General features: G+C 41.6%; 1 protein-coding gene across 15 annotated transcripts in view; it reads left to right on the forward strand.

Moving 5' to 3' along the window:
- TMEM132B (transmembrane protein 132B) overlaps nt 1-15,410 on the forward strand; it is a 354,195-nt gene that overhangs the window by 139,286 nt on the left and 199,499 nt on the right. The window contains exons 1-3 of one of the 15 annotated variants that reach the window (XM_081540530.1): nt 925-966; nt 1,951-2,051; nt 4,185-4,265. The exons of 8 other annotated variants lie outside the window; for them this stretch is intronic. In XM_081540530.1, the coding sequence (XP_081396656.1) occupies nt 4,252-4,265 (14 nt within the window). In that variant the 5' untranslated portion in view covers nt 925-966; nt 1,951-2,051; nt 4,185-4,251. Of the gene's footprint in view, nt 1-920; nt 2,052-4,184; nt 4,266-15,410 lie in introns of those variants that run through there. 6 more of the 15 variants (XM_081540529.1, XM_081540531.1, XM_081540532.1 and 3 more) reach the window with 6 other exon arrangements.

Raw genomic sequence — 15,410 nt, forward strand, 5'->3', positions numbered from 1 at the left:
AATGATGGGATCTATTTCCTGGGGTGGTTGTGAGGATTACACAAGTTCATCAAGTTCTTAGAACAGTGCCTGGTGCGTGGAGAGTCTTCATTGAATGTTAGGCTGTGGTTGTTTCCTCGTCCCCAGATGCTGAGCTGGTAGACATCTAAACTGTAGTGCAGGGGGGGCTTTGTTTTGCTGGATGCAGGTGAGGAAAAATAAGAGCTAATCATGAGTCCAGGGTGGTCCTTCTGATTCTGACAGAGGCTGACGTCCCAGATCACACCTGTCTGGAGGTGTCCTTGTTCAGAACCTGCCAAGAGGATCCCAATACTCTGGCAGATCCCAGATGGATTTAGTAGCCTGCAGGAAGTAGGGTTTTTATTTGGAGCCCCTTGAGTTAGTCTTGGTGGTAAAATTAATTCAGAACTGGGTGTGGACCCAGCCCTGTGCCAGTCACTCCAGTGATGGGGCTGGGCTGGTCTAAAACCCAGCTCTTGCTCTGAAGAGATTCTTTCAATGCCAGGCAGTGCCAGCTGCTCACTATAGACCAAGAATGGCATAGGGATGGCTTCTGCTCTCCTGCCACTCACTCTCCCAAGGCAGACATGATCAATCAACTGCAGCACCTAGTACTCCCTCTGCCATGGCAGACATTACTAACATACTGCCACATTGAGCCCAGGACTCCAGGAAGCCCCTACCAATTCATTTGAGGGTGAGGGTATGACATTTCAGACTAAGCTTATTTGCCATCTCGGGTGTAGAGAGAATGTTATTGAGTGAGAAGTTCAAGAAAAGGGAGAGCAGATGGCCTGGTGGTTGGGAAAGTCTGGGAACCTGGCTGAGAAAGGCATTTCAGGCCAGCAGAATGGTGCACCCAGTACTAGGTAGCTTTCACCGAGAACTTAGAATGCTCAGGACCGCATTCTAAGTGGTTTACATGACTTCACTTAACTGAATTCTGACAACAGACAACTCAAGTAGGCAAGTATGGTTATCATCTCCATTTTTCTGAGGCACAGAGAGGTTAAATAACTTGCCCAAGCTCACACAGCTGGGGAGTGGTGGGTGTGAACCTACTGGTGGTCAAGCTCTAGAGCCTGTGCCCTTCACCCCCACAGTCAACTGCCTTTCAAAGATAGGAGGGGGCAGCTGCCACACCTCCCAGACTGTGCATGGCTCAGCCATGCCAGAGCTGAGGGTCAATTTAGGGAGAGAGAGGCTGCTGGGACCAGAAGAAGATCCAGAATGTAGAGGTCCCTGAAGTGGCATCTTGGTGCTAAGTAGAAACCAACCCCTCAAGTTTTTTGTTGCTCACAGAAGTTAATTTTAGAGCTGAAATGAACTCTAACGTGCTGACTTTGCCCTGAAAGTTCAAATTGTTAACTGTTAGCCTCCAGGAAATATTAATATTATCTAGGGGCCTTTAGTTGTGGGGCCTTGAGACTGTCCCAAAGGAGAAGCACTTAGTCTAGAGTATGCAAACTGATGGTCATAGTAAGTCTAACCCAGAGATACGGGCTGTTTGTTTTTTTTTTAATCTCATATGGCATTCCTTAAAATATTTAAAAGAGTTGGCAACCTCTGACAATAGGGAGATCTCACATATCATTTCCTTGGAAACTTTTGAAGATTTGGTAACTTGGCTACAGTTGGCTGTAGCTAGGGAGTGGCTTTCCGCTTTAGATGGATCGTGCATTGCCTAGCTCACTCCAGTCCCTACCATGCCTGGCCCATTGCACTCACTTTTCTGGTTCTTGTGAGCATTTTGAAACTCCTGATATAGTATTGGAAAAGGGGGAATGCAGTGCTTGAAAGAAGGGCTAAGTTCTAACCTCTGAAGGCAGACATCACCGACTCATGCACTGTGGGTGTCAGGGAGACAGAAGTGGTCAGCGGGTGCGTCATAGGAAATGAAGCATCAGGGACTGCCCTGGTGGTCCGATGGGTAAGACTCCGTGCTCCTAGTGCAGGGGGCCCAGGTTCCATCCCCGGTCAGGGAACTAGATCCTGCATGCCTCAGCTGAGGATCCTTCATGCTGAAACTAAGACCTGGCACAGCCAACCAAGTAAGTGTTTTAAAAAAGGAAGTGAAACATTCCTCTATCATCACTGGTATTATTTAGTGAATTAGTTGCTTCATGTAAAACAATTAGAAGAGTGCCTGGCACCCTGTAGGTGTTCAGTAAGTGTTAATAGATACAATTATTTATATACTATAATTGATGCTATTATGTTTAATTGATGCTTTTAAATAATTATGTGTACTGTGCCAGGCTCAAGTTATGTCTCTCATTATATGATCACAGGCAGCATACAAAGTATTTATGTCCATCTTATGAATGTGGAAACTGAGACTCAGAGAGGTTAAGCATTACCTATCTGAAGCTGTGCAGTGGGGAAGTGGTGGGGTTGGCGTGTGGGTCTGCAGGCAGGAGTTGAAAACACTCTTTTGGGTGGTTCTACTTGTCCAGGTGGAGACAGAACTTTACCTTTCAGATCTTTCTAGGTCACCATCTAGAGTTTCTTGTCTTCATGCTATCCTAGGTATGACTATTGTTTCTTTTTGCTTGTTTGCTTACAGAAGCTTTATTCACATGTAAATTATATAGAGAACTTAATTTTAAAAACCAGTATGTCAATATCAATTGCATTCCTATACAAGGATAAAATTCTAATTTCTTTATTGAAGTATAGTTAATTTACAATGTTTTGTTAGTTTCAGGTGTACAGCAAAATGATTCAGTTATACATACATACCTAAATACATACACAGGGCTTCCCAGGTGGCGCCAGTGGTATAGAACCTGCCTGCCAATGCAGGAGTCTTAAGAGTTGCGGGTTCAATCCCTGCGTCGGGAAGATACCTGGAGAAGGGAATGGCAACCTGCTCCAGTATTCTTGCCTGGAGAATCCCATGGACAGAGGAGCCTGACGGGCTACAGTCCATGGGGTTGCAGAGTTGGACAGGACTAAAGTGACTTAGCACACATGCACGCACATACATACATATATAATGTACATATTCTTTCTCAGATTCTTTTCCATTATAGGTTATTACAGGATATTGAATACAGATGACTTATTTCTTTTTAAAAAATAACATTTATTTATGGCTGCACTGGATCTTCCTTGCTGCAGACGGGCTTTCTCTAGTCACGGCGAATGGGGGCTACTCTTCATTGTGGTGTGCAGGCGTCTCATGGCAGTGGCTTCTCCTGTTGCAGGGTACAGGCTCTAGGCCTGGGAGCTCTGTAGTTGTGGCTTGCAGGCTCTAGAGCGTGGGCTCAGTAGTTTTTGGCACAGAGGCTTAGTTGTTCTAAAGCACATGGAATCCTCCCGGACCAGGGATTGGTCCACAGACTGCGTGCCCTGCATTGTTAGGTGGATTTTCTTCCACTGTACCAGCAGGGAAGTCCGACTATTATTTCTTATGCTGGACTTTATGGCCAGAGAAGAGTGAAAGTGAAAGTCACTCAGTAGCATCCGACTCTTTGTGACCTCTATGGACTATACAGTCCGTGGAATTCTCCAGGCCAGAATACTGGAGTGGGTAGCTGTTCCCTTCTCCAGGGGATCTTCTTAACCCACGAATCGAACCCAGGTCTCCCACGTTGCAGACGGATTCTTTACCAGCTGAGCCTCCAGGGAAGCCCCAGAGAAGAATGCACTAAAACTGTGGAAATAAATGAAGATCACCTAGATGAGAACAGAGGTTATTTATTCAGAGCTTGCTTTGGCAAGGGAGTCAGTCACTGACATTTGGCAGAGACTCAAGGGCAGACAAGGAAGTGGGAAAGTTCTCCTCCGATTGTCAGTATGGGGAAGCTGGAGGGGGCTCCCAAGCAGTGAGCATCTTATGTGACTGGTCTGGGGAGCATTTTTGGCTTTTTCTGGCTGACCTTGAATGGAAACAGAGGCTGTCAAAAGGGAAGCTGTCAGTCGTGGACCAACTTCAGACCTTTCTGGGCTGACTGTTGCTGAGGCTGTGGTTTGGCATTTCGGCTTGGCTGCTGAAAGGTTGTGGGTCAGACTTTTCTTGTCATAGATGGTCTGGCTGTTGTCTTTTTGTATATTCAGGCTCTTAAAAATAAAACACAGTTTTCAGGCCATAGGGGATGTGTTATTTCCCAACATAACTGACTGTCTGTTTTAATCATGTCTTTTATGAATGAAATGTCACATATTTCATTCTGGCTCAGATGAAACCCCGGATCAAAGTGTGAACGTGCACAAGATTCACTGAGATAATTTCAAAATTGCAGACGTATGGACAGGGGCAGGTATGTGCAATTTTCATGTGTTACATTGCTGTTTCTGACTGCATATTGTATTAGGGCCAGTCTGAACAAAAGTTGGATTGGTTGTTCTCTAACACAGATAGACTCTGTTAAATGGTAATATCTAAAACTAACCATATATTGAAAAGCCTTTTATTTATTTGTTATTTCAAATTTAAAGTTGCTGATTTTTCTTTCTTTCTTTCTTTTTTAAAATGTTTATTGATTTGACTGCATTGGGTCTTAGTTAGGGCACACTGGCTCTTCGTTGCAGTGCCCGGGGGGCTCAGTGGTTGTGGCACATGGGCTTAGTTGCCCCACAGCATGTGGTATCTTAGTACCTTGACCAGGAATTGAACGAGTGTCCCCTGCATTGGAAGGTGGATTCTCAACCACTGGACCACAAGGGAAGTCTCCAAAACCCTTTTAGCAAAGGGTTAAAAAGCGGGGTTTGGAGGGATTGGGGGCTGCTAGGCTGGATCCAGGGTAAGTCTTTCAAACCAAGACAGGCTGACATATTATGAAAGTTTTCCCACTCCATCTGTAATGTCTCCAAGGCCGAGAGTGATCCTAAGAAGCTTTATCCCTGATTTACAAAAATAGCTCTTTCTTGGCTCACACAGAGGTCCCAGGCTGACCTCTCATCCTATTAGGCAGTGGGGCCCAGTGGTTAACACTGTAGACTCCAGGGTCAGACAGGCTACGTACCAGGTACCAGCTGGGTGACCTTAGGCAGGTTACTTAACCTCTCTGTGTCACAATTTCCCCATTTGTAAATGGGAGCAGTTTATGCTTTAAGTGGCTATTTATGAATTGTCAGCTTTGCTCAGCCAGATTCTTCTTTCATTTGTTGCCACCGCATTCTTCTGGTTACTCAGGCCAAATGTCTAATCACCAGATTGACTTTTGCCATTCTCTGATACATACCCCTCCATATGAACTGTCAGCAAATCTTGAGTTTTCTCTAGAAGTGATGAGCTCCCAATCAGTAGAGGCATTCAACAAGAGAGGCTGTCTACCAGGAGGGGCACTTCTGGGTAGGTTGAAAGGCTCTTCTGCAATTCTTCTGAGTCATCCACACTTACATGTCTGGTAGGATTTTCCTATATAGTATCCAGAATTGAACTTCCTCCGTGTCAAGCCAGGGTCCTCTCTTGGCCTCCTAACAGATCTCCCAGCCTCCACCTTTGCCCCCTGCTGTCTTGAGCAAAAGCCAAAGTTCTCATATGGGCCCATAGGCCTGACATGATCTGACCTCCTCCTGTGGCCCCCTGCCCTGCTCTGATTTTTTAGACATACTTTATCATTTATATTAATGATATAATATATCATCATTTATGGCTCACCTCTTCCTGCTGGAATGTGAGGTCTCTGAGGGAAGGGACTTTTTTGCCTGCTTTGTTCTTTGATATGCATTAAGGACCCAGAGTACTGTCTGGAACAGAATAAGTGCTCAAGAAATATGTTTTGGGTGAATGAATGAGTGAATTTGGAAATGTTGTGAAGCATTGTTCCTGGATGAAGGGTGTGAATTGTCAAGACTATGAATTCATGGAATAAATAAGTGGGAATTTCATAAATACTGAAGGTTGGGACACTTGGAGATCTACTTCTGGCAGAAGTTTTGTCTTGGCTACAGTGTGAGAATGGATTAATCATTTCTTCTTTTTTGTAAAAAAAAGTTTGTATTTATTTATTTGGCTGTGCTGGGTCTTAGTTGAAGTACCTGGGATCTTTAGTTGCAGCATGTGGGACTTCCCTGGTGGTCAAGAGTGGCCAAGACTCTGTGCTCCCAATGTAGGGGGTCCAGGTTCGATTCCTGGTCAGGGAACTAGATCCCATATGCCACAACTAAAAATTCTTCATGACGCAACTAAAGATTCATCATTTCTAATCAAACTGTAGGCAGTGCCCGTGTAGTCTAAACTTTGGTAATTCAAACATCACCTTTAGGATTTTTTTTTGTCATGTCAAATGCTGCCACATCCTACCATTGTAAGTTAAGTCATATCCATGTGCCTTCTTCGTGCAATTTTTATTTGCTCTTTTTCTTTAAATGAAATCACTTAAAACATACATAAATATATTTTAAAGGATACCTTACATCAGCCACCATAAATAGAAATCAGTATTACTTGTTTACATGAAAGAGTATTATAAAGATAAGTTACAATAGTAACAACAGCAAAGAACACAACACTGCTAAGTGCTAAGTAGGTATCATCACCTGTGGGAGCAACCTGAGGTCAGATTTCTGCTTGAAAGGAGGTTTAGCATGTGCTGCAGAGAGGTGATGGCCATGGAAACTTTCTCCTGTACATCGTCACAGATCCTGGAGGGGGTGACTGTCTCCATCTGTGACTTCTTGCTGTTTGAGCCATGTCTGTGCGACATCAGGACCACCTGCAGACCCAGGACCAGGCTTTGGGAAAACTGGCTGCTGAAGACTTTCTTGTCCATGGGATCAAGGAGACACCAGGAAGCATCACCTCCTGGTCAGCCTCTGTCTCCCTCATGGAGGTCCTTTCTCTCTCCCACAGACATCACTTCCTGTCCACACCACTTCCTTGGGGACTTCTTTGGTACCTGGTATTGCTAATATATGTTCCAGTTTGAGAATGTCAATTCCCTCAAAGCCTTCTAGATTCCCTGACTGCAGAGACCATCTTCCTTCATCTCAGCACTGGGCAGAAGGGAGATCAGAAGGGTCGGAGGTAGAAAATGTAGTTGATGACTATGGGGTGGGTGAGCCTGCAGGCTGAAATCTAGCTGTCATTGATGGAGCAAATATCTTGCAATCACCTATCAGTTGTCATCCACCTTTGATTTGCTTTTCTTTTTTCCTTTTGAAAAAAACCACACATGCTCCCATTTCTCAAGCTCATATTTTCCAAGGAGGAAGGCAGTAACCAAGCAAATAAACTAAATTATACACAATTAAAACCTAAGCTAAGGGCCACGAAGGAAACAAACAGAATGAAATGTCTTCAAACTTCATTTCATTTATTTTAATTTTTTAAAAGGTTTTTATCTTGGGATGATTTTAGACTTATAGGAAAGTTGCAGAAAATGCAGATTTTCCCTAATGCAAACATTTTTTACATAGCCACAGTGTGAATATCAAAACCAGGAAATTAACATGGCTGTAATATTGTTAACTAAACTACAGACATTATAAAAAAGTGCCTGCTGTTCCCGTAACATCCTTTTTTGGCTCCGGGATCCCACATTGCCTAGAGTTGTTATAGCTCCTTAGTCTGATGAATTTTGATCTTTGGTCTTTTTTTTTTTTTTTTCTTTTTCTTTCTTCCATAACCTTCATGCTTTTGATTAATACTGACCAGTTATTTTTGACAATGTTCCTCAATTTGGGTTTTTCTGGTATCTTCTCATGATTAGATTGAGGATGTGTGTATTTGGTAGGAATCTCAATGAAGTGCTTGTCCTTCTCTCTGTCGTATGGGAGGCATGTGATGGGAGACATGTGATTTTGACTTGTCTCATAACCACTGATATTTACCTAGGTTACCTTCTTAAAGTGATATCTTTTCAGTTCCTCCACCACAAGTATGATTTTCCCTTTTGTAATTAATAATAATAACATCTGGGAAGATAATTTGTGACTATCAACATCTTTCATGTACTTTTTGCCCATGAATTTTAGCATCTTTCCATGATTCTTGCTTAGAATGCAGTAATTTTTGAATAAATGAATCAGAAGTGAACATTACAGGAGAATCTTGGCTCTTCTTGATCACTGCTTATTTGGATATTAAGAAGTGAGCCAGAAGCAATTAGTCATCATAGAAGACACTACACTTTTTCTGCTGAGATGAAAGAAGATGCTGTATGTACTTAGGGGGTCCAGAAGGTTTTAAGATGACTGCCATTCACACTTCCCGCTGCTGGGGGCCCAGGTTCAATCCCTGGTTGGGGAACTAAGATCTTACTAGACACATGGCATGGCCAAAAAAAAGAAAGAAAAAGAAAAGTAAAAAAAATTAATGTCAGTGCTCACTTCGACACTTAAAACAATAGCAACCTGGGAGGATTTCCCTGGTGGTCCAGTGGTTAAGACTCCGCTTTCCACTGCAGGGAGTGTGGGCTCAATCCCTGATCAGGGAATTAAGATCTCACATGCCTCGCAGCCAAAAAACCAAAACATAAAGCAGAAGCAATATTGTAACAAAAATTCAATAAAGACTTTAAAAACAGTCCACATTAAAAAAAATCTTAAACCTTAAAAAAACCCCAATAGCAACCTGTTTGGTGAAATTACCTCAGGTGGTGGCCCAAATTCAGGCTTTATTAATTTTTTTCCCCAAAGGAAACTCAGATTTCCCTTGAGGAAACTGTGCATAGACACAGATGCTCTGAATTCAGCAGTGTCAAAGAGCAGATCAAGCCTATATTTCAGCAGAGCTTAGAAAGAAGGTAGGCAATTATTTCCCAAACAAACCATAACCTGCCCAGAGTGTTTAACTAGCTCCAAAAGTCATCGGCTGCATTCAGTGAGTGTATTTCCATTATTAGTACATGGTGCTCAGCCCCATCTCTACCCTGCGTTCCATCCCAAGTTCACTGGAGTCTGGGAGCTCCCATGGAGGCTGGTAGGGAGCAAGTATAAATGTCACAGGCTTGAGGATTCTAGCTACAGAGGGGATTTTTTTTTTAATTGAAAGAAATATTCTTTAAATTCTATAGTGCATTACAATTTTTAAAAGTTTCACACACAGAATTGCATGTAATAACCCTTTTCCTTTCTAAATCGCCCCTCCCCCATCCCTCTACCCACTGGTAACCACTAGTTTGTTCTCTGTATCTGAATCTGCAGCCTTTTTTTGTTGTTATATTCATTAGTTTGTTGTATGTTTTAGATTCCACATATAAGTGATATCATACAGTATGTGTCTTTCTCTTTTTGACTCATTTCAGTTAGCATAATGCCCTGTGAATCCATCCATGTTGCTACAAATGGCAAAACATTGTTCTTTTTTATGACTGAGTAGTATTCCACTGTGTATCTGCACCATCTCTTCTTTATCCAGTCATCTGTGGATGGACACTTAGCTTGCTCCCATACTTTGGCAATCATAAATAATGCTGTTATAAACACTGGGGTGCATGTGTCTTTTCAAATTAGTGTTTTTGTTTTTTTTCAGGTATGTATCCAGGAGTGGAATTGCTGGGTCACATTTTTAGTTTTAGTTTTTTGAGAAACCTCCATACTGTTTTCCATGGTGGCTGCATTAATTTACATTTCCAACAACAGTGTGTGAAGGTTCAAAAGGAGATTTGTTTAAATTTATTTTTTTCTGCTCACCACCAAAAACTTAGTTTCCATCCATTGTTAAATAGATGATCCTCTCTACCCATGTCCCCCTTCCTGCTCTCCTCCCCTCTGGTAACTACTACTTTGTTCTCTGTATCTATGTGTTTTCACTCACATGTGGAATATAAAAAACAAACAATAAATGAACAAAGCAAACAAAACAAAAACCAGCAAAAGGGGATTTTGACCTGTGTGGATTTCTTTGTCTTAGGTCACAGGTTTGGAAAAACTGGAGTGTACCTAGATTAGGATGGTGGCCAAAAAGTTGATGTACACTTAGCTTGTGCCAAGCCACACTTAGATGTTTTGTTGCTTTAACCTTGGCAGTCGTGTTAGGAGGTTGAGGTGGTTATTTTCAAGGCTGTCTTACAGACTAGGAAGCTCAGACTGCCCTCTCCTCTCTGGGACATTCTCCTGCCTGTGGGCATAAGGAGGGTGGCAAGTGCCAGCAGTATCAGCCGCTGCTCCCCTGTGCCAGATATTTGTGGTGGGGCTTCTTGTCTGTAGGTGGCTGGTGTATGACCTTGGCACCTAGCCTGAAGACCCGTCTTTCTTCTCCCTGCTCAGGGTTGCCTTGTTCCTGGGAACTGTCTTGCCAATCGAAATACTCACAGGGTGTAGCTCCATCACATCCAGGAATGTATTGTGCATATCATTACCAGTCTGGCAGCTGAAACTTCATTGGTTAAGTTTCTGTATGTGTGTGCATGCATATGTGTCTCCATCATCTGGTTTGGTCTGCCCAATGGCAGGCATTGAGCAGAATCTGGGCAGCAAAAGAGAGAGATGGGACAAGATATCTAGTCCCCTTCTTTGCCCTCTGGCTAGACTGTGGTTTGCTTACATCCCTTCATCTGTTGTTATAGCAACTGTTGGCAGCTCATCTACTGTAATTCTGGATTTTATAAGGTAATCGCTCTCTGCGTTCATCCCTTTAGACTAGGGGTGATACGGTAGATACACAGATCCACCTTGTTCCAAACATGCTTATAGAATTTCTGACAATTGAGTATCAGTTTTTAACTTTAAATTCATTAAAGTAAGGTAAATTTAAGAATTCAATCTCAACTGAACAAGGGTCCCCACCATTGTCAGCACTGGGGTACTTCACCATCCGTAGGCAGCCCCCTCTGCCCCGCGCACATGTCTGTGAATAGTCCCCTCCTGGGCCCTGCTGGGGCCCTGCTGGGCACAGTGGAGAGTCAGCTGGTGGGGTTGTGATGAAGGAAGATCTCTGGATGCTACTTTACTACCTTTGAAGGTTTGCCTGACGTGCTACCCTCAGTGAAAGTGAGAATCTGGTTGCCATATTGTGAGGGTCACTCTCCTCTTCAGACATTTAACCCTATGAAGGCGAGCTAGGAGTTTTCATGCCTGATAATGTTGATGGGGCCTGAGCCAAATGGGGTTGGCCATCACCCTGGGGCTGTCCCATTTTTTATGTTTCTGATTCCGAGTATCAATACCTGTGTGTGTCAGGCAGACATTGTGCTAAGTGCTTCCCATCCATCCATCTTATTGTTTCTTCCTTTCCTCACTGAGGACCACCCCCACTTGTCACATGAAGAAGCTGAAGCTCAGGAAGTTATGTGACTTCCTCAAGGGACAGAAAGCCAGGAAGTCAGGACTTGAACCCAGGTCATTCCATTCTGAGAATCCGAGCCCCTTGCTGCTATGCTCAGAGAGGCCACATCTTGAGATGACGTGGCAGAAATATCTATCCGAGGAGAATGGATAAATAACGGATAAATAAATAGCTAAATGTTTATATAGAGAAATACTCTGCAAGTATGGAAATGAATTCATGCTATAATTGTTGAATAAATCTCTAAAATCTAAGGCTAAGGGGAAAAATTTTGCCAGCTCAGACTTACAGTGGGATACAGTTTAAAAAACACGCAATGCATTTCTATTTGTTGTATATAAATACATTCATATGTAGTCTGTGCATAAAATATGTGTGTGTGTGTGTGCGTGTTAGTCACTCAGTCGTGTCCAACTCTTTGCGACTCCATCAACTGTAGCCTGCCAGGCTCCTCTGTCCATGGAATTCTCCAGGCAAGAATACTGGAGTGGGTTGCCATTTCCTTCTCCAGAGGTGCATAAAATAAGTATGAACATAATAAGCACCAGCATCAAGAGAGGTGGGTTGAAGGCAGGCAGGGAACTTCGGCTGCATCTATTTTATTTGTTAATCTGGTTGGTGGGAGTTATGGGTGTTTTGTGTTCATTTTTTCTTTGTGGGCTTCTCTGGTAACTCAGATGGTAAATAATCTGCCTGCAATGCAGGAGACTTGGGTTCGATCCCCGAGTTGGGAAAATCCCCCTGGAGAAGAGAATGGCAACCCACTCCAGTATTCTTGCCTGGAGAATCCCATGGACAGAGGAGCCTAGCAGGCTACAGTCCATAGGGTCACAAAGAGTCGGACAAAACTGAAGGACTAACACTAACTTATTATTCTTCATATTCTTTTAGGTGTTGGAAATATTTCATAATTATGCTTTTGCTAATATTTTATATAAAAATTCAGACATATAACAAAGTTGAAGGAAATTTATCGTAAGAATCCACATGCCAACCACTTAGATTCTGCCGTTACTATTTTACTGTTTTTGCTTTACCATGTATTGGTCCATTTGTCAATCCTCCTGTCCATCCATGAATCCATCTTATTATTTGATGTATTGAAAAGCAAACTGCAGATATTTATTCACATCCCTCTAAATAGTTCAGTGTGCGCATCATTGGCTAGAATTCAGTATTCATGTGATTTTGACTGGGATTGCATTGCATCTATAGGTTGATTTGTGGAGAACTGCCATCTTAACAATATTGAACCTTTTGATACATGACTATGCTATATTTCCCCATTTATTTACCGTCTTTAATTTTCTTCAGAAATACTTTATAATTTTTAGTGTACAGGTATTGAACATCTTTGGTAACTTTATTCTTCAATATTTTATTTTTAATGGTATTATAAATAGAGTTGTTGATTTTCTTTTCATTTTGACATTTTTTTATCGCCAGTCTGTACTGATACAATTAACTTTTATGTATTGAACTTGTATTCTGCAACCTTGACAAATTCACTTATTTGTGTTTTTATCCTTAAAATGTGTCTCCTGTAGACAGCATATAATTGTGTCTTATATTTTTATTTATTTTGATGATCTCATCCTTTTAAATAGAGAGGCTATTCTGTTAATATTTAATGTGATAACTGGTGTGGTTAGATTTGAGGATCACCATTTTATTATTTGTTTCTATTTGCTTCTCTTATTGTTCCTCTGTTTTTCTTTTTCTGTCTTTTGGAGGTTATTTGAATATTTTAATGAATTCTAGTTTGACTTTTCCATAGGGGAAACTCACTTGCATTATACTTTTCGTGATAACTTCAGGGATTGCAATATATACATAACTTTTCACAGTCTACTTTAAGTTCATATATCATTTCCCATAAAATATAAGGGCTTCTCTGGTGGCTCAGTAAAGAATCTGCCTGCAGTGCTGGAGGTCTGGGTTCAATAACTGGGTCCGGAAGATCCCCTGGAGAAGAAAATGGCTACCCCCTCCAACATTCTTGCCTGGAGAATTCCATGGACAGAGGAGCCTGGTGGGCTACAGTTCATGGGGTCGCAAAGAGATGGACATGACTGAGTGACTAACACACCACACATACACCATTTTCCATAAAATATAGATAGATAGTAGGTTCATTTAACCATCTGTTCCCTTAAAAGCTAAAGTTATTTTTAAATAATTGCATAGAAATATGTTAAAAACTCAAGAAGACAAAATTATAATTTTTGCCATAAATAATTTTGTGTATTATAAAAAATTGAGGAAAAAGCAAAAAATAAAATAGCTTTTAGCACTTACCCAGATGTTTACTATTTCTGATGCTCTTCATTCCCTTTTGAGGGTCTAAGTCTTTACTGGTGCCATTTCTATTTAGGATGTAGGACTTCTCTTGGAAGTTTTTTGTAGTCCAAACCTTCCAGCAATGAATTCCTTTTATCTGAAAATGTCTGTATCTCATCCTCACTCTCAGAGAGTATTTTTGCTATTTATAGAATTCTGGGTTAGCAGATTTATTTTTTTCTTTCAGCACTTTAAAAATGTTTCACTCTTTTTTTGTCCTCCTTAGTTGGGAGTGAGAAGACAGTCATGCATGCCCTTGTTCAGCTATAGGGCACGTGTTGTTATCCTTTTGCTTGTTGTGTCTGCCTTTTAACTGACACAGTATGTTGAAGCACGGCCTTCTCATGCTTGCCTTGCCTTGGGTTTGTTGTGTTCTTGAGTTTGTGCATTTGTGTCTTTCATCCACTTTGAGAACTTTTCAGCTTTATTTATTGAAATGATTTTTTCTTTCTCATTTTCTCACTCCTCTGCACATCAATTATGGGCTATAATTTAGATCATTTGCTATTGTCTAAACAGTTGCTTGAGGTGCTATTAATTTTTTTTTTCTGTCTTTAATGTCTTTATTCTTGTTCTTTTCACATTGGATAACATCCCTTGACCTGTCTTCAAGTTCACTGAATGTTTCCTTTGTCATTTCTATTTGGCTATAACATTTATCTAGTGAAGCGTTATTTTCAGATATTGTAACTGGATATTTGGATGGAGAGGTGGAAAGGGCAGTTGGAAATGTGAGTGTGAAAATCAAAGTAGATGTCTCTTCTGGAGATGGAAATTAAGTCTCTGGGCAGTCAGATCATAATAATTGAAGCCTTGGGGAAAATGATATTTTCTCGTAAAAGTGCTGAGAAGAAAAGAGGGCTTGTGACTGAGTCCTGAAGGACTCCAACATTTGATAAATAACAGAGGAGAATCTTCAGAAGAGCAGCCAGAGAAACAGCAGAAAAAATGTGAGAATGTGACATCATACAAGCCAAGAGAAGAAACAGAAAACAGGAGTCAATACAGGTGATGCCGCTGAGAAATCAGGTGAGGAAATGAGAATTACCTTTTGCGTTTTGTATCTGGAAGTCATTGGTGACTTTAATAAGATGATTAATGGACTCCTAGGGATAAAAGCTAGATTGAAGGGGCTTGGGGGTGTGATGCATATTAGTTAGAGATTCAAAGGGTATCTACATGTAGCAGACACCTCAGAGAACACTGACCTCACCAAGACAGAAATAGATTCAGGGAAAGGCAAGAAATTCCACAGGTAGGTATTCATCTGGTAAATAAAGGATATCAGAGCATCAAGGATTGTATGATTCCCTTGGCCTTTCCCTCACTGTCATGGGATGATTGCTGCAGTGGTGGCCGTCACATCTGCATTCCATACAGAAGGAAGGAAGGGAAGAGAGAGGGGCAAAAAATCATGTGCACCCGAGTCTACCCCGCTTTAGGGATCTCTCCCGGAAGCATCAATCAATGCCTTTTGATTAATGTTCAATGGCCAAACTGTTCTCATGCTCAAATCCATCCACAGTGAGTAGGGAATTGTAGGTGTTTAACTGGGCATACTGCCAGTCTCCTCACCTCAAATCAGAGTTTTCTTGATGAGGAAGAAATGGAAGATGGATACTGGGTTAGCAATTAGCAGCATCTGCCACCTATGATTTGATGAATATAGGGGACCTGGGGTATCAGGAGAATTCTTTTCCCTAAAGCTAAGGGAGCCTGTATGTGTTTAAATGCTGAAACAAAGGTCAAAGTCCTGGTGGTTTGATTTCCCAGGGCCTGAAAGAACTTCCTGTATATCTTGTAGGTTTCTGAGACACAACTGGGTGTCCTTACCTTTACCACTCACTTTATTTGATTTTTTTTTTCTTTCTAAAAATATTTATTTATTTAT

The sequence above is a fragment of the Giraffa tippelskirchi genome, chromosome 11, assembly GCF_054371585.1.
Source record: "Giraffa tippelskirchi isolate mGirTip1 chromosome 11, T2T-mGirTip1v1.2.pri, whole genome shotgun sequence".
Classification (NCBI taxonomy): domain Eukaryota; kingdom Metazoa; phylum Chordata; class Mammalia; order Artiodactyla; family Giraffidae; genus Giraffa; species Giraffa tippelskirchi.